This window comes from Hippoglossus hippoglossus, chromosome 21 (assembly GCF_009819705.1).
Source record: "Hippoglossus hippoglossus isolate fHipHip1 chromosome 21, fHipHip1.pri, whole genome shotgun sequence".
In the NCBI taxonomy this organism is placed as follows: Eukaryota; Metazoa; Chordata; class Actinopteri; order Pleuronectiformes; family Pleuronectidae; genus Hippoglossus; species Hippoglossus hippoglossus.
Window position 1 is genome coordinate 24,779,907 of NC_047171.1, and position 23,161 is coordinate 24,803,067.

Here is a 23,161-nt window from a genome sequence, read left to right on the forward strand (position 1 = left end):
TTCTGCTGTTCTCCTGGATTTTCAAGTTTCCCGAATTTTTCCCCCACATGATGAAATTTCCCCATCTGCCCATCCACTTCAAGCACAGAAGCAGACAGACAGAGAGAGAAAGAGAGGGGTAAATGATGAAGACAATCATCATGTACCCCCGAACCCTTACATTGAACGGAGCATACAACAACCAGCGGGTTGAACGGCGCAGAGAATTACGCGTCCGGTGTGAACAGCCAGGCGGCTGCGCGCGAGAATTAAAGCTGCAAGGCGCTTCGGGGCGCTTCCGCGTCCGGTGTCCGGTGTTACGTCCGGTGTGTTTTTTTTCTGGTCACCTCACATAGCAACACCACCAGTAACCACAAGACAAGGATTGTTCCTTGGGCTACATACTGTGCAGTCATTTTGGAGACAGGTCTTCATTAACATTAATTTGGCTTTAAAATGACTGAATACTTCATTGATTTCTGGCCATTTATTGGTTCAGCCTCAAGACAACATTGGATGTAAAGACAACTACTTAACAGAGCAGAATAAAGAGCAGTGGAACTGGGGCTGACGATGTGGAATGAATAAAACTATTTACAATTCAACTAATGGAAAGATATGAGTGCAGTCACATCACACACAATCACCAACCATATGCATCTTTGATGTCTCGTGCTTTTTGACCTTCTCTGAGAGATGATGCATGTCAGTGACACCCGTAGTTGTCCACGCTGCCATCGGGGTGAAATAGAATACAGGGGTAGCAAAACAAGGCGTTAGCTAGTTTGCATCCTGTTAACCATGTTTTCCGGTCATAACAGCTCTGTGAAAATCACCGCTTATAGCATTTCCCTCCTTGTGTAGATGCTTGCTTGATGTTTAAATTCGGTCTGTGTGGTCCTAATTCTTTGGTTGCCAATATATCGCCATTGCTACGACGACTGAAAGGCATTTCTTTTAGCGACACGATGGAGTTGCTCCCGTTAGCCATGACTGTGACAATGCCATGCCGCGTAATCATAGGTACGGCTTGATTGGACCGCCCAAGTGCACGTGTAACAGCTTACGTATGACGAATTCACGTTAGTGCGAGCCCTCCCGGAAGTCATAGGGAATGCATTAAAGTCCCTGCAGTTTGAAAAAAAACCTTTTACAAAGAAAGTCTATGAGAGCCATATGGCTGAAAATCGCCCCATAGCCTATTAAACAGGGCTCGGCGCTGCAGCTGATTGGACGATGATATTCAGAGGGAGCAGGCAGGACAAACTGTCTTGATAATTGTATAATTTAATACATTTTAAAAATAATAATGACGATTATAATGATAATTAACATTTATCACTATCACTTTTTTCGTTTTTTTCTTTGGGAGGGCGGTTCCCTATCGCCACCTATTGACCAGCCGTCCCTGGAGAAGGCCAATTTAGAAGTTTACTGCCTCCTTCTAGTTTGTATTTTTTGAGAGTTACAAAGTTTTCTCCCATTCAGACTGAGTATTCTTTTTCACCTAGCCTGGCATAAGGTAGATTTTGTCCCATATTTAGCTCTATATGTTCCATCTAGCCTGATACTCAGTAGAGCACCAATAGACAATATATCTCAGTTGAGCTGCATAATAGTACACTCTGAGGTTTGGCAGTGCCACGCCTCTGTTTTCCTTTGTAGTGTCTTAAATTTTACCCGTGGCCTTGCTCCTGCCCAGATGAACCGGGAGTCTGATTGATTCTATGAAGATGGTTCAGTAGTTTTTGCGTAAACCTGCTAACAGAAAGACTTACTGACAAATGGCAATAAAAAACATAACCTCCCAAAATCGTCCCACCTCCAGCAACAATCATGCTGCACTTTCCTAGTTTTAAGCATCTTAGCACCTGTCAAAATAATTTCTCTACCCATGGTGTTGATTATATCCTAATGCTTGTGAAGAGATTATCCCCCCTGTTGTCATTTTATTATTGTAACCATAGATTCAACCCTTACTGAACTCAAAAGGTTGTACTGATCCCCTACTTCTCAACAATTACAGGTTATTTAACTATTTATCTCCATTCACATGTGCACACACCTGCTCCTGATCAGTAATCGAGCCTGTATTTAAGCCCTGGTCACACACTCACTCACTGCCAGAATTCACCTGTCAACGCTTCATCAGGAGTGTTTCAGTCAGGGTGCACCTCAGAGGAGCATGAACATGCAAAAGCAAATGCCCAGCAAAAGGCACGGCTCACTGCTTAGACAATCTGGGTCTGAATGACATCACTGTAAAGAACCAGTACCCATTTCCGCCCTTCTCCTCAGCCTTTGAATTGCAACAGGCAATCATCTTCACCAAGCTTGACCTTTGTAATGCCTATCACCTGGTCCGTATCCGAGAGGGCGACAAGTGGAGGGCCGCCTTTAACACTCAGGTCATTACGAATACTTTGTAGCAGTGTTCCAGGCTTTGGTCAATGACATGCTCAGACATGCTAAACAAGTTTGTATTTGTTAACCTGGATGACTTCCTGATTTTATCCAAGTCCTGTAAGAAGCACTATCAGACTGTCCTGCAGCGCCTTCTTGAGGTCTCACTGTTCGTAATGGCAAAAGATTGAGTTTCACACCACGTTTGTGTCTTTCCTGGGCTTCATCATAGTGCAAGGGAGCATACAGTGGCATGAGAGAACATTGGGAAAAACAGACTGAAAGGAAAGGATGAGTAGTGAAGAAAGCTTGTACCTAGAAGAGTCTGACAGTGAGATTGAAACAAGCTCAGAGCAGGAGGGGCCATGAGACACGGCCCCAGTAATATCGCCACCCACAGAGAATGTGAACAAGCAACTGGCTAATAAATTGACTGAGCAGTAGCTGGGAGAGCTGTCTAAAACACACACAACAAAAAGTCATCACACAAGTTCCAGTGGTGGCTAACAAAGGCCCAAACTCCACCTGCAGTGACAGTGGTCCCCTGCAGCATCCAGTCCAAACACAAATCCCTCAAGGGATTGAACACTAGCCACATCTAACTCTGCACCCAGAGTTTTCACCGATTCATGTGCAAGTCAACCAAGCAAGTGGTAACTATCGTCCAACTCAGTAGCCAGGGGCGAGTCTATAGGCTTGAAGTGGAGGGGCCCATCTGCCCGACAATATGGACTGTCTCAATCCCAGCCTCAGCTGAACAATCAGTCGCCTGACAATGATCAGTGTTGGGATTGTGGACAGCCAGGTCATCAGAGTAGAGACCGGTACAGGCCCTGCAATAAGGAGGCCCAGAGAAGCCTGAGGGGGAGACCATGACACCAATCATCTCATCACAACCACACAATGAGCCCACCATACAGGTTTTAATCCAAGACCAAGAATATTCTTTCATGGTGGATACAGGTTCAACACTGGGGAGAATGTCTCCAAGCTCACCCTCTCAAGCGCGTCGAAAACATTCTATTCGACAAATACATCTACAAAAAGGGAGAGATATTTTGTGTCCTCTTGCAGCTAACATCACCTGCACACAAAATAGCATCCACAAGGACCTCCCTGAAGATCCGCCCACAACAATGAAGCCTGAGGTTATGAAACAAGAAAACATTTATGGGCTGGCCACAAGAGTCAAGGTTGAAACAGGAATGGAAGACGTGGGAGCCATCTGTGAGATTTCAGATGGGAAAAGCAGATCAGCCCAAATTGCCATTGCACTCTCATGCAGGGGCGGCTGGCCAATAGAGGGTGATTAGGTGCCGCCCTCCAAAAGAAAAAAAGGAAAAAAGATGATAGTGATAAATTTCGTGAGATATCATTATAATCGTCATATTATTTTTTATATGTAATAAATTATACAAATTCTCAAGAAAGTTTTTCCTGCCTGCTGCCTATGAATACCATAGTCTAATCAGCTGCAGCGTCAAGCCCTGTTCAACAGAGTAGGGGTGATTTCAGCCTGGTTGAAAATCGCTCTGATAGACTTTCTGTCTCACACACACACACACACACGGACCCCTCTCACTCACTCAGAGCGACACAGTGAGATGAGAGAAGCATTCACGTGAAGCAGCCGGTAAGTGAATTTGTTGAAGAACAGTAGAAACAGTGCAATACAGACTTCTCAGCTGCTCAATGATCAGAGCAGAAACTGCAGTTGGTTTGTATCGTGCTGGATTTTCTGTGTCCTCCTCCAATCTCCTGCTCTCACTGTAACTGATAAACACTCATCAGTTATTAGGACCTGATCAGTACATGAAGTTTACTTAGTTTATGAGGCTGCATTTTAACATCACGAAAATTGATTCTTCAACATTTTGTGCTCAGTACAACACGAGATGTGACGTGAACAGCAGCACTCAGTGTTAAAGTGACCGGGGGATCGGTATTCATGATCCGACACCATCGAGTAATAATTAAATACATGGTCGATGTCATCTAAATAATCCCAACAAAAAACCCAACAAATGAACGTGAACTAGTTCATTTAAGGAACCACGAACTTAGTAAAAAATATATATATATGAACGTGAACTAGTCCATTTTCATCTGTTTGAACTGAACCTTTAACGTGTTCTTTTTAAGTGTGAACTGGCACAACAATGATTGTAAGGTTGTCATCTAAATCATAACCATCCCACCCTGTTTACCAAGCTGGTTACATTCACCCTGAGCCAAATGTTTAAAGGGGACATAGCATGCAAATTCCACTTTGTTAGTGCTTCTACAGATTAATGTGGGTATCTGGCATGTCTACCAACCCAAAAACTCTGGGGAAAAAACACTCGCGCGTTTTGTTATGGTTCCTCTAAGTCAGAAACGTCATGCTTGAGTGACTCGATTGAGCTTCCTGTGTATTGTGTCGTAACAATACACTGGAAGTCTCCCTACATGGCCTTGGCCCACTCCCCACCTCATCCCCCCCACCCCCCCACACTCGTTACACCGGGTTTACACCGGACGCGGAAGCGCCGCAGCGAGGCTGCGAGGCAGCGCAGCGCCGTTCTCAAGCGCGCAGCCGCCTGGCTGTTCACACGGGACGTGCATTTCTCCGCTGGTCAGCCCCATAGACTGTATATATAAGGTCAGCCCGCGATTCTGCTTTCTCCGCTTGTTGTTGTACCCGTTGAATGTCGGGGTTCGGGGGTAAATGATGGTCTTCATAGCCCCCCCCCCCCCACCCCTCTCTTTCTCTCTCTCTCTGTCTGTCTGCTTGTGTGCTTGTAGTGGATGGGCAGAGGGGGACATTTAATTATGTGATTGGGAAAATTAAAACTCCAGGACAACAGAAGGGGAATACAAAGTATGGGATGCATATTTGATAATTTATATCATATAAAATATGTAATTTATATCGTTTAAAATCATGGGGGGAGAGGGGGGAGGGGGGAGCTGGCTCATTAGCATTTAAAGGAACAGGCACTCAAAACAGGTCACTCTGTGGAGGGCTGTTTTAGACAGGGTAAAAAGGGTGCTGTTTTAAATGATCCTTGTGGTATTTTGACCAAAGTATGTTACAGACATTTCATTAAGACCCCAAGGAACCATATCAACTTGTGGTAAAATGGGCATACAATGTCCCTTAATATTTATTCAGAGCAATTTTTGTTAACAGAGCCAGAGTCCATTTTATTTATTGTTTTGGTTGTGTATGTGATTTATTTTATTTATTAAGGATATTTTTTATTCTAATTCAAATGTCAGACTGAATATTCTTAAGAATTGAAAGTTCATTGCTCTTTGAAAGGGTGTACTCGCAGGATTATGTTCTAATATAAGTTTTAAAATTATGATATAATATATTTATCACAATATTTTCTGGGATAATATATCATCCAACAACATGTTATCATGACAGGCCTACCTTAATATTTTTAATAATGTACCAAGTTAGAGATTTCCTTTCACAGCTTTGAATCGAATCAAGATTTTCTGAATCGTAATCAAATCGGTTTGGGAAATCAGTGGCGATACCCAGCCCTAATCAGCATGTACTTAAAGTAAAAGTGCAGAATAGCCAATTTTAGAATAATATTTGACAGGATTCTCCGCACAGAAGAGGATTAAATCTGATGTCAGAGGGTCCCTGCATGTGGACACAGTGGAGGACCTGATTAGAATAACTCTTGAGGGAACTAGCTTGGAGGAGATTGATGCCAAGGAGGCTGTACAGATGAGGTTCAGTCAGGGCAAAAGAGCTAAAGTCCCAAATACAAGGGTTGGCCTTTAGAAGTGCCAGACCCTAGTGGTCCTCAGGGGGATGTGCTTTAAAGGGAGGGGAAGGAGAGGCTTTTTGTAAAAGGAAGTTCCTTGTTTACTTGTTTTGTTGTGGTTGTTACTTCGTAAATGTTCTATTTATTACTAGAACATTTATCAGTTAAACAGTTAAGATGGGAAAACATATGAAAGTGGTAGTTGCTAATTATCCACAAATAAGACTGTGTTGTTTGGTTAATTTAAACACCAGTATTTTCAAGGCAAAATAGTTTAAACATTGCCTCTATCTCAGTTACTACTAATTGACACAGTTGGGTTAAAGACATTGAGCATGTCTGATAAGGCTTTGAGATGAGTTTTTTTCCCCGTAATGTTGCCTGTTGTGGAAGTGAGGGGGCTGGGAGAGCACCTTCACCTGTACCAGAGGATCAATGAGCACAGGTGAGAGCTGTTAGGTGCTTCCGCATCCGGTGTGAACCCGGCGTTACGCCGGCATCAGGTCTATTTTTTCGCGTATCGCGCCAGGAAACACACTGAAAAACTATTTTAAAAAACATATTATATATGATATAAATGATCTAATATGCATCCCATACGCCCGCAACAAGGCAGGGATCATATCATTCATTTCATTGGTTGACCAGTGGTCAACACCTTACCTGGCATTCTATGGGTTGGGGAATTTTGAAAGGGGTTATTCCACAAAAAAATAAGAGCAGAGGAGAAATCTGAGATCAGACGATTCACGAGGGCACAGAAAGCAGAGAAGGGATGAAGCTGGGAGCACAGGAAATCCGTGGGAGCAACAGTAAATCTGAGTCCAAGCACACAGTTAAAGCAGAAACAGAGCAAATTTAAGTGCAAACAGGGCCTATTTGAGTGCAAGGGCAGGGTTTTGATGGAAAGTCATACACAATCTGAACATATATTCAACAAGTCATGCGCTCAAACTGAAAGACCACGCTCTTGAATAAAGATAGGAAAAAAGCTTCATAGCCGCAGCGCGCTGAAGGAGGCGGTGGGCGCTGCCCCGATTCCGCATCCTCATGCGGCGCTGAAGGCGACAGCGCGGTCGGCTCTGATTCCGCGTCCCCGCACAGCTCTGGAGAAGCAGGCGGCGGGCGTGTTGCCGATTCCGCGCTGATGCTGGTGGAAGGCGCAGCTCCAGTTCTGGGTACGTTGGCTGTGACATCTGCAAATGCGTCCGTCTCCACACTTGGTCCAGTCTCAACGACCATTCCTGCTCCAAGATCTGCAGTGAAACCGGCGGTCCCTGTCTCCACACCCCCTGCTCCAGTTCCTACCCCAAGGTCGGCGGTGAGACCAACACCTGCAGCCCCTGTTCCTGGTCCCTTGTTGGCGGAGAGGCCGACGCCTGCAGCCCCTGTTCCTGGTCCCTCGTCGGCAGAGAGACGCGCCCAACGATGCCCACCTGCTCGACCTCCGGAGAGCCTGATTAGGTGGGCTGGCTTCCTCTCCTGGTCTGTGGGGAAGGGGAGGATGGCTCCCTGGCCCATGGTCAACTGCCACACCTGTCTACCACAAGGCGTTACCACTGCTGCCCCGGTGTAACATGAAGCACAGCTACTTTGCATCGGTCCAGTCCAATAAAGATATTTTTGTTATCTAAACATTGTACCTCTTTTTTTTTTTACCATTTTGGAATCGAAATGGGGAATCGATAATTACTGGAATCGCAATCGCCATCGATATTTAAATGATACCCAAACCTACTGCTAACTGTCGTTCGCTCCCATGTACTACAGTGGGCTCATACCTCACGTTTTGTCTGCCATCTAGGGGTCAACCGTACCATTTCTCTACTGAAGAGACATTTCTGGTGGCCCACCATGGAGGCTGACACCAAGGAGTTTGTAGCAGCATGCTCTGTTTGTGCTAGAGGGAAGGCCTCTCATCAGCCCCCAGCTGGTCTGCTTTGCCTGCTACCTGTCCTTGTAAGGTCCTGATCCTACATAGCCCTGGATTTGTATTACTGGCCTCCCTATTTCTAAAGGTAACACAGTAATACTTACCAGTGTTGACAGGTTCTCCAAGGCATTTTCAGTACTGTCATAAAACTTCTCTCTGCGTTTGAAACTGCTGAACTGTTGATCAATCACGTTATCAAGATTCATGGTATCCCAGTGACATAGTTTCTGACCAAGGCCCACAATTCATATCTCAAGTTTGGCATGCTTTCTGCAAAGCTATGGGTACATCTTCAAGTTTATCTTCAGGTTTCCACCCTCAAATCAATGGCAAGGCAGAAAGGACCCACCAGGACCTGGAATCCACCATACGCTGCATGGCTGATGCGAACCCTACCTCTTGGAGCACACATCATTCAAAATATATTCCACCATGCACTGAATCCAGGAAGCTCTCACCCCGCTTCCTCTGGCCCTTTTGTCTTTGACAAGGTCATAAATCCCACTGCAGTCATGCCTAAACTTCACAGCAACATGAAGATTCATCCCACTTTCCATGTCTCCCAGCTTAAAACTGTTATTTCCAGTGATCTGTTTTAAAAAATATATATATTTAATAAACAAGCACTAAACGTCCGTGTAACACTTGCAATGGAAAAAAGGAAAAAGTGAGATAAGTTCAGTTGTGTGAATGCTTTGCTTTGCCCTTAGAGCAGGTGGCTATGAAGTCCCAAACTAATAAAGTAACATTTCTAAAATCGTATTAAATTTGTACTTTAAGGAGGATCAGCATCTCAGTTGGAATGATTACAGGGTCTGATGTGGACCAAAGTACTAAAAGGAAGATAAATCTTTCTTGGATTAATGTATCATTTGTCTTGGTTATAATTAGTTGTTTGTTTCCCATTATTCTGATCCTTATTAAGAGGTCATTGAAGCTGGTCACTGGTCAGTATTCTGTCACCATAGTGCAGGATGTTCAAGATTTGTATGAAGATTACCTAGAAGAACTACCTGATTTGCATCACCTCAAACAGCTGAGCTGGGGAAACACATTGACAGCACCTGTGTCTGACTATTGTTGTTTATATTACCAGCATGCCCATTGTCGTTTTTACATACTGAGTGCATTATGTTGCATTCCTGATGATGATAAAAGTTCAATTATACGAATGTAGGGCTGCACGATATTAGGAAAACATGTGATAACCTTGTTTGAATATCAACATAACGATATGACTTGTGATAAATAAACATAAACGCTCCCTGGCTACAGATGCAGGGAACTTGGACAGCTCCAAAGTACAAGGGAGAAGGTGCACAGCTTGGCCACAGTGTCACCAAGACCGGGGCAGACACAAGGGAGCCATGCAAAGCTCCATTAAGTCTGCTTAAAGTGTTAATTTTGGGTCTTTTCATACATCGTGAAAAGTATTTTTTTTTTACAGTTTATAGTGTCTCCGTCAGTAATTTACTGCTCCTTTCTGTGTCTGTATCATCCGTGCTGTGCACTGTGCCAACCGCGTCAAGCCAAACCAAGCTGCCATCTCCTCCAGATCTATACATTGACTTAGTTTACAGGTTCTGTTGTTTTTACACAATCTGAGTTTACACGTGTCCAATCAGACTGTTTGTGTGTGTGTGTGAGAAAGAGAGAGAAAGAGAGAGAGGAAAAGAATGCGCGGGACGGCAGATGAATGCGCTGCTCTGAAGAATGATTTAACTCATTTGAGAAAAGTATAATTATGTTATGATCAGTGTTGATATTGTGGCTTAAACTGTAGCAAGATGTCAGCTGAGTGTGAGAGAGAGATATCTGATTGGCCAAATATATTGACATGTACATATATTGACATGTAGAGTGTGAATGCATAGCACATGGAACACCATTTATAGCAGTTCAAGCTGTCCTTTGTGATACATATGTTGATATCACAATGACGATCAATTTCCGATATATCGTTCAGCCCTATGAACTAGTTAATATTGTAGTATCCTTACAAAAAATAAGGGCACACAACAAAATACGGGCTGACAACACGGGAGACAATTGGAGAGGCAATTCCCTAGCAATGCATCTGCATTCCTTGCAACGGACATCTACTAGAGGCTTCCAGTATATCCAGTATACAATAACCATCGTGAACTGTATAGTTATATATAGAAATTCAGTTTAGTTGCACTTATATATGGCATTTACATGTACTTTGGCTTTTTTTTAAGCAAGTTGTACTTACATGATTCTTGTTGTTCTGGGTTTGCACCCTCATGGTTGAGTGCACTTATTGTAAGACGCTTTGGATAAAAGCATCAGCAAAATGATATGTAATGTATCGTCTGGACGGATGTATTAGTTCATTGGCTCATGACATTTTATTTTGATTTACTTCAAACTGTAGTAATGGTGTAATTTGATGTTACACTGCCATTTGATTTGATGAGGCACATCATGTGAAGTTACATCACAATTAACATTATGTTTGATGTAATGTTCAACATTCTATTTGAAGACTAGAACCAATATGTGTCTTTATTTTGTTGTACTTTGGGAATACCAGAAGTTGTGAAGTTGGAAATGTTGTGATAATTTTTGTATCATCATCCCTTCACATCGATTCGAGTCCATTAATTAATTATCATTATTTACTATGTTTCATTGAATACCATTTTCAATGTCATTAATTACTTATTATTCATTATGTGTCAATGTGTCATTAGTTACTTGTTATCATTGACTGTCATTATTAGGGTTGGGTATCATTTAAATTTTATCGATTCCGATTCCGCTTATCGATACAGTTTTTTATCGGTTCCCCATTTTGATTCCAAAAGGGTAAAAAGAAAAGAGGTCAAATGTTGAGATAACAAAAATATCTTTATTGGACTGGACCGATGCACAGTAGCTGTGCTTCATGTTACACTGGGGCAGCAGTGGTAATGCCTTGTGGTAGACAGGCAACATTACAAAAGAAAACCCACACAACTCATCTCAGAGCCTCATCAGACATGCTCAATGTTTTTAACCCAACTGTGTAAATTAGTAGTAACTGAGATAGAGGCAATGTTGAAACTTTTTGCCTTAAAAGTGTTTAAATTAACCATTAACAACACATAAGTCGTATTTGTGGATAATTAGTAGAAGAAAATGTTCTAATTGTCCCTGTAAATTAATGTTACATCAATAACTGTCAACTTTAAGATCTCTGATAAATATTAATCTCTCATATGTTCTATAACAACACAGTGGAAATTCAACAGTTCAACCATTTGTGGATAATAACTCTGAGCTGCTTGTAGTATATCTTATTTATATGAAACCTACTGACATAAATCATACAAGTCATGTTAGTCAGGTTTCCCTTGAATACCATGGAGCCATCACGGCTCGCTCTCCCTGGAGGTGCTAGCGAGGTGCTACAGTACTAGGGCTAGCTGAAGATGACACACTCAGGCTCGGGACCGCAGGACATTAAACGCTGAACAGTCTTTCAGATCGATGTCGTGCTGCCTTAAATGTTTGGTGAGCTTCCCGCATGCATTGCACGTTGCCTTGTTGTTGTTGTCTTTTTTTAAAGCGAAGCCACACTTCTGACCGTTTATCGCGGCTCATCTTAGCCACGTTAGCCATGCATGCTAGGTCGAGTCGAGACAAATGGACAGGCTGTTGCGTAGTCCGTGACGTAGTCACGTAGGCAGGTCCTAGCAGATACATACTCCCTTTACCGAGTCCAAATGGTGCAGAATGCTGCTGCACAGAAGTTAAGTACAATCAAGAAATATGAGAACATTCCTCCAGTATTTTAAAATTTACAGTGGCTGCCTCTTTCTGCACTGAAAAATAATCTAATTTATGAAGCAATCAAGGATTCGTTATTAACCCCATAGGTGCCATATGAGCTTTGATTGTTGAACGGATGGTTACTTTAACTATACTAATTACCAATTGCTTTTGTCTTGAAAATAACTATAACTCATACCTCATACCTCATTTGCACCTGGCATTAAAATTCATTGTAAAACAGGTGGTTACTACCGAGGGTTGAGGCAGCACGGAGCACATGGGACACAGCTCCGTTTGAAATATTTATTAAGATGAATTCACACACTTTAACACTTCGCACCACTGTGTGTGTGTGTGTGTGTGCGCGTGCGCGCGCGTGTGTGTGTGTATTTTTTAAGTGACTGAAGTAGGCGGGACCCGCGTGCACAGGCTTTAACAGATGCAGCCCGATAGCGAGGTGACAGAGAAGGCTCAGACCCTTTAGAAAGAGATACTGCATGTCTTTGTGTTTGAGAGACAGACTGGCGGGCTAAATGTCGGACCGCTGACTCACTTTTCACCTCCTGATTTTTTTTTGAACGACGGTGGGCGTAGGACTGGAGCGGCGGCACGGAGCCCGGAGCAGGAACCTCACAGTCAGAGGCTGACGCCGTGCAGAGGGTGGACTATGGGCTCTGCTTCCTCCTCTTATCGGGTCATCTACCTGGACGTGGATGGCAGGATCCAGAAGGTACAAAACATACAGAGTGGAGGTTGGATGTCACTGTCATAGAATAAATGAAATTTATCTTAGTCATCCGGTAGGCACCCAATCATCTAGAGAATTTTAAAAATGTGATATCTTATCTAACTTTAGAAAGTAGGCATTTCGAAACAACGAAATATTTAATACATATCTATAAAACGTCATTATTTAGAATAGAAATATTAATGTTGTCAATATTGAATAAATTAAATGTGATTGGAAATGGTTTAGTTTTTTGATATATTTTGGTTGTGTTATTAGGCTATTAATTTCATAATCTACAAGTAATGGTTATTGTTTTTAAAGTTCTTAGTAAATATATAGGGTTATCTCACTTTTGTTGCCCTGCAAACAATATCTCTCAAATGTAGCAGCCTGGTCGGTAAAATTACCAAAAATATATAGGTAAAACCTTGATAGACACCCTGAACAGCAGTCATATGAAGTCACCTAAATTGTACTTTTAAGTAGACCATAAACTATTTAAGGGCTACTGTGTGTCTGAGGGTTGAACAAATGAAACGAATAAAATATCACAGAGTTGCTTAAAGGGGACATAGCATGCCCATTTTACCACAAGTTGATATGGTTCCTTGGGGTCTTAATGAAATGTCTGTAACATACTTTGGTCAAAATACCACAAGGATCATTTAAAACAGCACCCTTTTTACCCTGTATAAAACAGCCCTCCACAGAGTGACCTGTTTTGAGTGCCTGTTCCTTTAAATGCTAATGAGCCAGCTCCCCCCTCCCCCCTCTCCCCCCATGATTTTAAACGATATAAATTACATATTTTATATGATATAAATTATCAAATATGCATCCCATACTTTGTATTCCCCTTCTGTTGTCCTGGAGTTTTAATTTTCCCAATCACATAATTAAATGTCCCCCTCTGCCCATCCACTACAAGCACACAAGCAGACAGACAGAGAGAGAAAGAGGGGTGGGGGGGGGGGCTATGAAGACCATCATTTACCCCCGAACCCCGACATTCAACAGGTACAACAACAAGCGGAGAAAGCAGAATCGCGGGCTGACCTTATATATACAGTCTATGGGGCTGACCAGCGCGGAGAAATGCACGTCCCGTGTGAACAGCCAGGCGGCTGCGCGCTTGAGAACGGCGCTGCGCTGCCTCGCAGCCTTGCTGCGTCCGGTGTAAACCCGGCGTAACGAGTGTGGGGGGGCGGGGGGGGATGAGGTGGGGGGGGGCCAAGACCATGTAGGGAGACTTCCAGTACCTTGTTACGACACAAAACCCAGGAAGCTCAATCGAGTCACTCAAGCATGACGTTTCTGACTTAGAGGAACCATAACAAAACGCGCGAGTGTTTTTTTCCCAGAGTTTTTGGGTTGGTAGACATGCCAGATACCCACATTAATCTGTAGAAGCACTAACAAAGTGGAATTTGCATGCTATGTCCCCTTTAAAATCCACAGCATGCACAGTGGAAATCTTGCAACTCCCATTTGAATTGCATAAAAATCGAAATGCTCAACATTTCAGTTCTTATGAGATCAACGTCTGTAAAGATTGAAGTGTTCAAAACAATAACATAGAATTTTAGGATTTTGACAGAGTGGGTCAAATTAATTGTTGGAAAAGCAACAGCTGTCAACATTTTATCTTAGATTGAACTTTATTCATCCCTTTTCTTAACCTTTTTATTTTGTTCAATATCAAAGAATTGCCAACTTCAATCTGAAATCAAAAAAAGATTGTAATGCCTTCACAGCCCCCCCCACCACCGCTGTGGAGTTATTATTACTCATTGACAGTGAAGGGCAGTAAATGGTCTTTATTTATATAGTGCTTTTCTATTCTTGATGACAACTCAAAGTGCTTTACAGTACAGTTTTACGCACTTTTCTCTATGAGAAGGCTGGGATTGAACCACCAACCTTCTGGTTAGAGGAAGACTGCTCTAACTCCTGAGCCACAACCACCCTGAAGTGAAAACATTGAAATGCTAAGAGTTTTCACTGTCCCTCTCCAGACTGGAGTTTGTGAGACAGAGAATGTCAGAGCTCTGTTGACACTGACAAACCAATGGAGGAGGGACAGCAGCTCATAAAAGGCCATATAATGAGGTTTATACCTCACCAGCACTTTGCATTTATTGCGTTGTGGCTTCTTTATGGAGTTCACAGAGTGTGTAGCTGTCCGCTTCACAAAATACATGTAATTTCCTCATGCACACAATTTCACAATTTGTAAAAAAAAAAATCCAGCAGGGTGAGAGGATTAACATTTGTATAAGGGTCATATGGCTTTATGTGTATCAAGCAAGGACGTTTTTTTTTAACTGTCTGGAAACTGGAAAATGATACTAGCCAACATTTTATGCACAGTATAGTTCAGTGCTGAGGCTACATTTTGGTTTTTTCATTTCTCTTTATTTTATTTAAATCTTCTGGTCGGGTGTGTGTTTTTCCAGGAATGAGTGATTGCATTTGATGCCTCACCACCAGCTAAACCTGCTGTGTTGACTGTTAATAATATTGAGTTTTGTGTCTCATTGGTTCAGTAGTCACTTGTTGTAAGGCTGCTTAGATCAGCTCCTGTCTATGCTGTGTAACAGACTTGGTTTTGGGTTTTAACATACTACTTTTAGGTCAGAGTTACACACTGAAGGTCAAATGCAGCAATATGTCTATGTAATGATGAAGAATCTGAACAAAAATCAAGGGAAAGGCTGTTATTGAAATCAGTCCCAGCATTTTAAAACTAGAGCATGGATTTGTTTAGCAATGGTTATTAATGTGGAGAATGTAATTAAATAAACACTGTGATTTAAATCCTACCAAGGACTTAAACTGCCGTATAACCAAAAAGTTATACAACGCATGTTTTTTCATCAGTAAAAGTGCACTTAAGTGTTCTAGGGATGTTATCATTTTCTAAAAGACATATTTCTTTCAATATAGAAATATAAATATGATTTTATCTTTTTATATCATGTTCATCATCATCATTTTTTTTGTCTTAAAATTACTTATATTCAATTAGATTTAATTTGTATAGCACCAAATAACAATAAAGATTTTATCTCAATGAACTTTACTAAGCAAGGTCGAGACCATCTTGGGTCTTAGGAAATTGTGATTTTTTTCTATCTCCAGACTTGTTTATACACCAAATGATTATTTACCTAAATCTAGTCTATCTAAATGTATTCAATTTATCTGTTAATTGATTTAGCAGATCATGAGAAACATGTTAGTTGAGTCTTAGTCCTTATGCTTTTCCATGCACTTATAATTGTAACACCAGCAGAATGTGTTGTAAATTTCATGCTTAGGGAATTTACAGAAATTAGAATCAGCTCAACTTTCCTGACTACATAAAACTCAAACCTTGTAGGATATATAAATCGATGTCGGTGTTTCTAAAGCACTGACCTCCATCAGTTCCTGTCTCTTCCACATGTGATGGCTGCCAGTGTCAGACTGCTGAAGTGCTATTTGACCTCTCACCTCCTCCACAATCATCTCTCCTTTTGCCTCCTGACAGCCCTCATTAAACCCGCCCCCACCCCTGCCTCTGGTTACACTGATAAATCTTGTCATGCCATCTCTCCCTGCACCTTGGCTGTTTGGGGTGTTCTATGCCATCACATTCAAATGTCAGGTTTATCTATTTGGGTCATCTTCTTTCTGTACTACACAAAACATTTGTTATATCCAATTACAGTCTTGAACATTATTTCATCAGTAAAGAGCTCTTGGGAATCTTGCATATTCAGATTCAAGAGTTTCTCTCCAGTGGCACATTGCTCCACTTTCAAATTCTGTAGTTTGAGAAGGAGGGAGAATCAAAATACCCTACTGCAATCTAATTAGAAGCACAAGATAAGCAGAAGAAGCTGACAAATGTCTTAGATTATTTGGAAATTAGTGTGTTTTGCACATAAGAATAAGCAAGACTGAAGACTAGAGCCTACCAAAAAACAGTTTTTTAAAATTAGATTTATTACAAGTAGAGGGGCAAAACAAATTAAATTAGGATTGGGGGTGGTGCTATGGTCGTCTTCACAATTTAGGACATTTCAGATTCTCATCAGACGTCTTCTTTACAATGCAATATATAAGCTCTAATACTACCCAATAACTGTTAGGAACATACCAGTGAGCCACAATGTCCCTTCTTGTTGCCAGAAACACTAACAGTACATTTTTCATTAATCTGCTGCTGAAAATAGTAATCAGTAAGGGTGTTCCGATCGCCGTTTGAAGTAGTATTGGCCGATACCGATTCTGATCACGGAGTCCATGGCTCTGTTTACACCTGATTAACATGCGTCTTGGGTGATCCAAGTGACCACTTATATTCTGATTTCTCTTCCCCGATCTATATGCAAATAAACACTACAGGGCTGAATCCTACAGGAGCGCCACATGAACTCCTGTATCAGTCTGTGTCTGTGTCAGATGTTTCACCTGCGCTGTCAGCAGCTGCAGGAGTGACACTGTGCAGGATTTTATAACTGAACTATATGAGCAGGACACACACTTTAACTTTCTCTGACTGTGTGGAATTCTGATGTTTTCACATCAACGATAGCTAGAAAGGCAGTAATACCAGCGAAAGGAGAAATATGTGTCTGTCCTGCCGGGCTGTGACTGGCTCTCACCCGGGAGTCACACACAGAGGACCGCAGTAGAGGAGGTTATACAACCCGATCAGATAGACCACTCGGGAAAGAATCCCCCGCCATATATGCAGATAAACACGTACATCACATCAGATGAAATGTTTAAAAAAATTTACTTATATAGTTATATAAATTACTTATATTTCAGAAACCAATAGCAGTGGTCGGCTAGTAAGTTTAGTTTCGGGCCAATTTTTTTACCAAGGCATTAGATAGCGGGCTTAGTGAACTGCTTCACTGTCATCAAATTGTGTTGTGCAGCCATATATGTTTAAAAATATTAGAAATAAAACTAAGGATTATTTGACAGAAATTATTATTTGATTTCTGAATTATTCCAAACACCCAGGCCATACTGGGTGCGTGTGCAGCACGTGACGGCAGCCTTGCTGATCTGCTGTGTCTGTTGTTTACACAGGGAGCATGTCTGCTGCGTGCCTGCTGCGGAACTGCTACATGAAGTTTATGGTATGACTACTTTGTTTCCTTGATTAAAAGTAGCCCTATGTACTCAAATAAATGCCTTGACTCCATGATATGAAGCCGTGCGTCTGAATGGATATAGTCAACGGAAACATTAAAGTGTTGCATATATGAATAGTATTATTTGACATGTTCGACAGATAGACATTGAAACTGTGGTGAAAGATAATTTTCACCGTCCATTTTTAGGCATGCGGAGAAAAAAGGCAAGACTCTGAGTCTCCAGAAGAGCAGTGCATCTTATACACCTGAGACCCACATGCCTCTAACTTGATAACGTGGGCACTGAAACAAAAAGCAAGACGTTCCACAACGCACACAAACTGTTCATGCACTCAGTGTAGCCTGGGCGTTAGGCTCAGCTAAAAATTGAGCTTAGTGATGACATTAGTACGTAACTAGGGATGCACTGATATGGAAATTCTTGGCCGATACCGATATTTAAAACAACAATCTAGCCGATAGCCGATACCGATATTTGTTTATTACTTGAATAATATGAAAAACAGAAAAAGTGACAAGTGTAACTTTAGATGCCATGTTGAAATCCTTGGTGGTATTACCCCCTCTTGAAATGTCGGCTGAACATGTCTTGCAAATTGCTAAACGGCGATCTTTCTCTGAGACAGTGAAGAAATCCCACACAGCCGACGCTGCCGACATTGTCTCTGCTGTTTGTATGTAGTACATGTTGCGCATGTGCACACCGGACCCGCATTTCTCCGCGCCGGTCAGCCCGCGATTCTCCGCTTGTTGTTGTATGTAACCCGTTCAATGTCGGGTGTCGGGGGTAAATGACGTATTCTCCAAGCAAGCCTTTAGCCCCCCCCCCCTCTCTCTTTTTATCTATATGACTGCTTGTGTGGCTGTAGTGTATGGGCAGAGGGGGACATTTAATTATGTGATTGGGAAAATTGGGAAAATTAAAACTCCAGGACAACAGAAGGGGAATACAAAGTATGGGATGCATATTTGATCATTTATATCATATAAAATATGTAATTTATATCGTTTAAAATCATTTTTCAGTCTGTTTCCTGGCGCAATATGCTCGCTCGCACGCCGAAACCATCGGTGAAGGGCGCTGGCGCGGCGCATCGCAGCCCATGTGAACCGCACAAAGGTTTAACAGGGGGGTGGATGGGAGAACATCGGCCAATGTTATCGGTGAAAGTCAAGTTTATTACCGATACGCCAATGGCAGTAAACGAGGCGAATATCGGCCGCTACCGATATACGGCCGGTACATCGGTGCACCACTATACGTAACATAATAACACTTATACTGTTGCTGCTTTTTTCAGTATTAGCTGTGCAACTAACTGGCAAGCTCAAGTACAGGCAAGAGAAGAAAATGCTAACCCACTCAGTTATTTTCTAATGACTGTTGCTATTTTTTAATACAATACAATGGTACAAGCCATGGGTTCAAGCCATGACCTCATAGCTCCTAGCGCAGGAGTAGGCAACCTTTACTATCAAAAGAGCCATTTTGCCCCCTCTTCCCCCAAATAAAATTTGTCTGGAGCCGCAAAACATATTTGATAACACAGCTTATAAAGTTTTATATATAGTTGGTTGCATTTATGAAATTATAGAACGACAATAAAGCAAACTGTTGACATTTTATTGCTATTTTTAACTCTTACAACAAAGGAAAACACTAAACTCTTATGAAGAGGAGAACAAAATACACTGGCATGTGTAGGCCTACTTTGAAATAAATTAAACACAGAACTATGCAGGCCTATTTGAGTCCTCCCCATATTTGTGGGAAATGTATAAAATAAGAGGTAGCCCACTTTGAAATAAATAAAAACATATAGCTGCAGATATATTATTTAGAGCAACCGGACCGATTACCTCACATCAGTGGATCATATCCTCCACTCTGGGATATTATTTGGAAAGTGAATAGTTTTTCTTCATTTCTTGGAAGTGATCTCCAGTGCGCTCTGTGCGCCTGATGGCACAGTCACGTTCACTGCAGTGATTTGATGATACATGCACAGTGTTAGAAGATATTGTTAAAAACTGTTAATGACTCGGCTCTGTAACTCTGCTGTTTAATGGAATCTGAAAGTAATTTGTTGTAAGTTGTTTTATATATTTTTCAATTAAAAGGTTTGTGTCGAACAGATATGTCGCTCGAGCACAACTAAAGCTGTTGGTTTTAATGTAAATGATGAAGTGGATCAATAATCTGGCTTCAGTTCACTGCCTCACGTCTGCACCACCACTTTCCCGTCTCCAAAATGTTCGTAAGCATGGGTCCGAGTTTGCGTGGAAATGCGCAAATTTTCCCGTCAAGTTTGTTTTTATAAATCCCAACGTTTGCGTGAGAAGTGGCATACGTACGTTTCAGGCCACGTTTTGTGCGTATGCAACGGTTATAAATGAGACCCCTGGTATTTCATGATGGCCTGATACGAACAAACATTTTGTAAGATCAGCAGTACCAAAGACTCTTTTTCCACATTTAAAACAATCATCAATCTCCAACTCTTTCAGTAGACACTAACCTCTTAGCTGTTATCTTTGTTTCCTTTACTAAATAGGTGGTCATTAGTAGCCAATTCTCTCAACCACTCAAGTGGCATCCAATCTCACCTTGCCAAGGACACATTACCCTCCATGGTCAAGGCTTTCGAAGAGGGCAGTTCACTTGCAAGCCAAAATGTGTAGCAATATTGCTCTGCTCACATTCACTTTTCTGCCACCTCTGGTGAATAGCATTGCCGACGCTGAGGGAGCGTCAGCTGGCCCGGTCGGGACCCGCTCCTGCTCCAGCCTGCCACACCGCGCTGAAGGAGGTGGTGAGCGCGGCCCAGATTTTGCGTCCGCGTGCGGCGCTGGAGGTGACGGCGAGCAGGGCTCCGACTCCGCGTCCCCGCACAGCTCCGGAAAGGCGTGTCGCAGATTCTGGTGGAGGGTGCGTCGGCTGTGATGCCGACGGATGCTCCGGTCTCCACGCCTGGTCCTGTCTCCAAGCCCCTTCCTGTTCATGCACCAAGGCTGGCGGTGAAGCCAGCATCCCCTGCTCCTGTTCCCACGCCCCCTGCTCCAGTTCCTACCCCAAGGTCGGTGGTGAGGCCAACACCTGCAGCCCCTGTCCCATGTCCCTCGTTGGCGGAGAGGCCGACACCTGCAGCCCGTGTCCCTCGTCGGCGGAGAGGCCGACACCTGCAGCCCCGTTCTGTGTCCCTCGTCGGCGGAGAGGCCGACACCTGCAGCCCCGTTCTGTGTCCCTCGTCGGCGGACAGGCCGATACCTGCAGCCCCTGTCCCGTGTCCCTCGTGGGCGGAGAGGCCGACACCTGCAGCCTGTGTCCCTCGTCGGCCGAGAGGCCAACACCTGCAGCCCCTGTCCCGTGTCCCTCGTCTGCGGAGAGGTCGACGCCTTCAGGCCCTGTACCTGTTGCCAGGGCGCCTGTGGGGCGTCGCCCACTTGCCCGTCCTCCGGAGAGACGCTGCTCACGACCACGCCCATCTGCTCGACCTCTGGAGAGATTCGGTGGGTAGGCTGGCTTCCTCTCCTGGTCCAAGGGGAGGGGGGGGGAGTAGGTCAGGCCGGATGGCTCCCTGGCCTGAAGTTGGTGATGGGGGTATGTGGAGGTGAGGGGGCTGGGAGAGCACGCTCACCTGCACCACAGAGGATCAATCAGCACAGGTGAGAGATGTTAGCGGATTGGTCCTCACGCTTAAAAGGCAGCGTCTGCGTTGCCTCGGGAGTGATCACTCTGGAACTCAGACACACGGAGGACTGAAACTCTTGAAAGGACTGAGCTGTAAAGCTAGTTGCTTTAAGTTGAAGTTTATTTATGTTTGTTGAAGTGTGTCTGGATTAAATAAAAATGTTAAAACCCGAATGGTTTGTCTCTGGCTGCTGTGGTGAGAGCCCTGTGGTATGGTCTACTGTTACAGTGCGTTTTACATAGTGTGGAAACACTTTAGGAAGCCAGCGGAAGAGAGGAGACAGGGACTACTGGCTGAAGTAACTGCTGTGGTATATGTGTTATGGAAACTCCGGAGAAGCCAGCGCTGTTGTTTGTGGGTCCACAAGGCCATCCGGAAGAGCACACAGCTCGGGGACTTTCACTTGCTTCTCCAGGTGCTGTGTCTCTCGCTATGCAATAGACATGAATTTTGAGTCTAATGCTCCTGCAAGTTGCATCATGCATGTTGCCAGGGGTGAGAGATGCAGAATTTGTGTCTATTCGCATCTTTTCTCTTATTTGCCTTGACTTAATATGTAAACTTGTCTCGCAACAATCATCACAGCCAAACAATGTCTCCAGCACAATATCAGCATCAAAATGACCTCTTCAGCTCTCTAGATGAGCAGGGTACTCATCCCCAAAATAAAACATTCGACATCGATCCATGCAAGATTTTAGCTGCATCTGATGGCAATATGGATGTTGCCATCAAGAGGCTACACGTCCGAAATATAGGATTCTTAGCACACAAATTTAAGTGTGTGGTGCAGAAAATTGGCCACATTACCTACATTACATTACACATAAATTGATAAATGGGCAGGCTGCATCAGAGCAGTCTTTATGTGGTTCAGGAAATCAAAACCATCTTGAAGGCAAAGCAGCAGGTCAAAGGCCAGTTCAACCCATAAGGTTTTATTTTGGAATTCCTAGATTTAACTATTTAATTCGATATTCATGTGTGTGGTAATTGAATTTGGGTTTTTTGTTGATGTTTGTTGGTTTTGATGTCACCCCCGCACGTGCCCTTGGGCGAGAGTGTGTGCAATTTTCCGGTGGTGTAAATGAGTTTCGAGTTGATGAATTTCGGGGCTTCCGGACACTTGAATCACCACACTTTTTATATATTTCAGTGAACTGTCCCTTTAATTTGTTTGTTATCATTTCTTTAAAAAATATATATTTTGAGATTACAATAAACATACCCAATGGATTAGGCAGTATCTGAGTTGTTGTATTGTTAAAAGTTTAATGATACTCATCTGTAAATCCCTGATAACCCATTGTAAATGAAATTCCAAATATACCTTATTTGAATAAACATCAACTTCTTTTTATGTTTTACTTTCTCTGCCTTTCAGTGTGCCACCATGTTGTAGATATTTTAATTGTATCCACTGCAAGTCAACTATTGGGTCATCAATTATAAATTAAGTCCTTGTCTTTTATGAATATGTGTGTTGTTCTCCCTCAGGTGGTCTTCAGTAGATTCTGCAGCCCGTATGACATTAAGGAACTGTTCTGTACAGCACTGGGTGTGCCAAGGTAAAACACACGCACGCACGTTTATCTATGCTTTATTTCTCACAAAGCATAGATAAAACTGAACAATATTGTCGACCAGATTTGGGCATTACACATTAAACATTACAAATCGGTTACCATTATCTACTCAAAACCCAGCAACCCAGC

The 23,161-nt window shown here is 42.8% G+C and overlaps 1 protein-coding gene across 3 annotated transcripts in view; it reads left to right on the forward strand.

Moving 5' to 3' along the window:
• The first annotated feature begins 12,293 nt into the window (after positions 1–12,293).
• Positions 12,294–23,161, forward strand: part of pde9a (phosphodiesterase 9A) — a 93,345-nt gene continuing 82,477 nt past the window's right edge. Inside the window, exons 1-2 of one of the 3 annotated variants that reach the window (XM_034573384.1) lie at positions 12,294–12,595; positions 22,944–23,014. In XM_034573384.1, the coding sequence (XP_034429275.1) occupies positions 12,533–12,595; positions 22,944–23,014 (134 nt within the window). In that variant the 5' untranslated portion in view covers positions 12,294–12,532. The remainder of the gene's footprint in view (positions 12,596–22,943; positions 23,015–23,161) is intronic. The other 2 variants (XM_034573385.1, XM_034573383.1) reach the window with 2 other exon arrangements.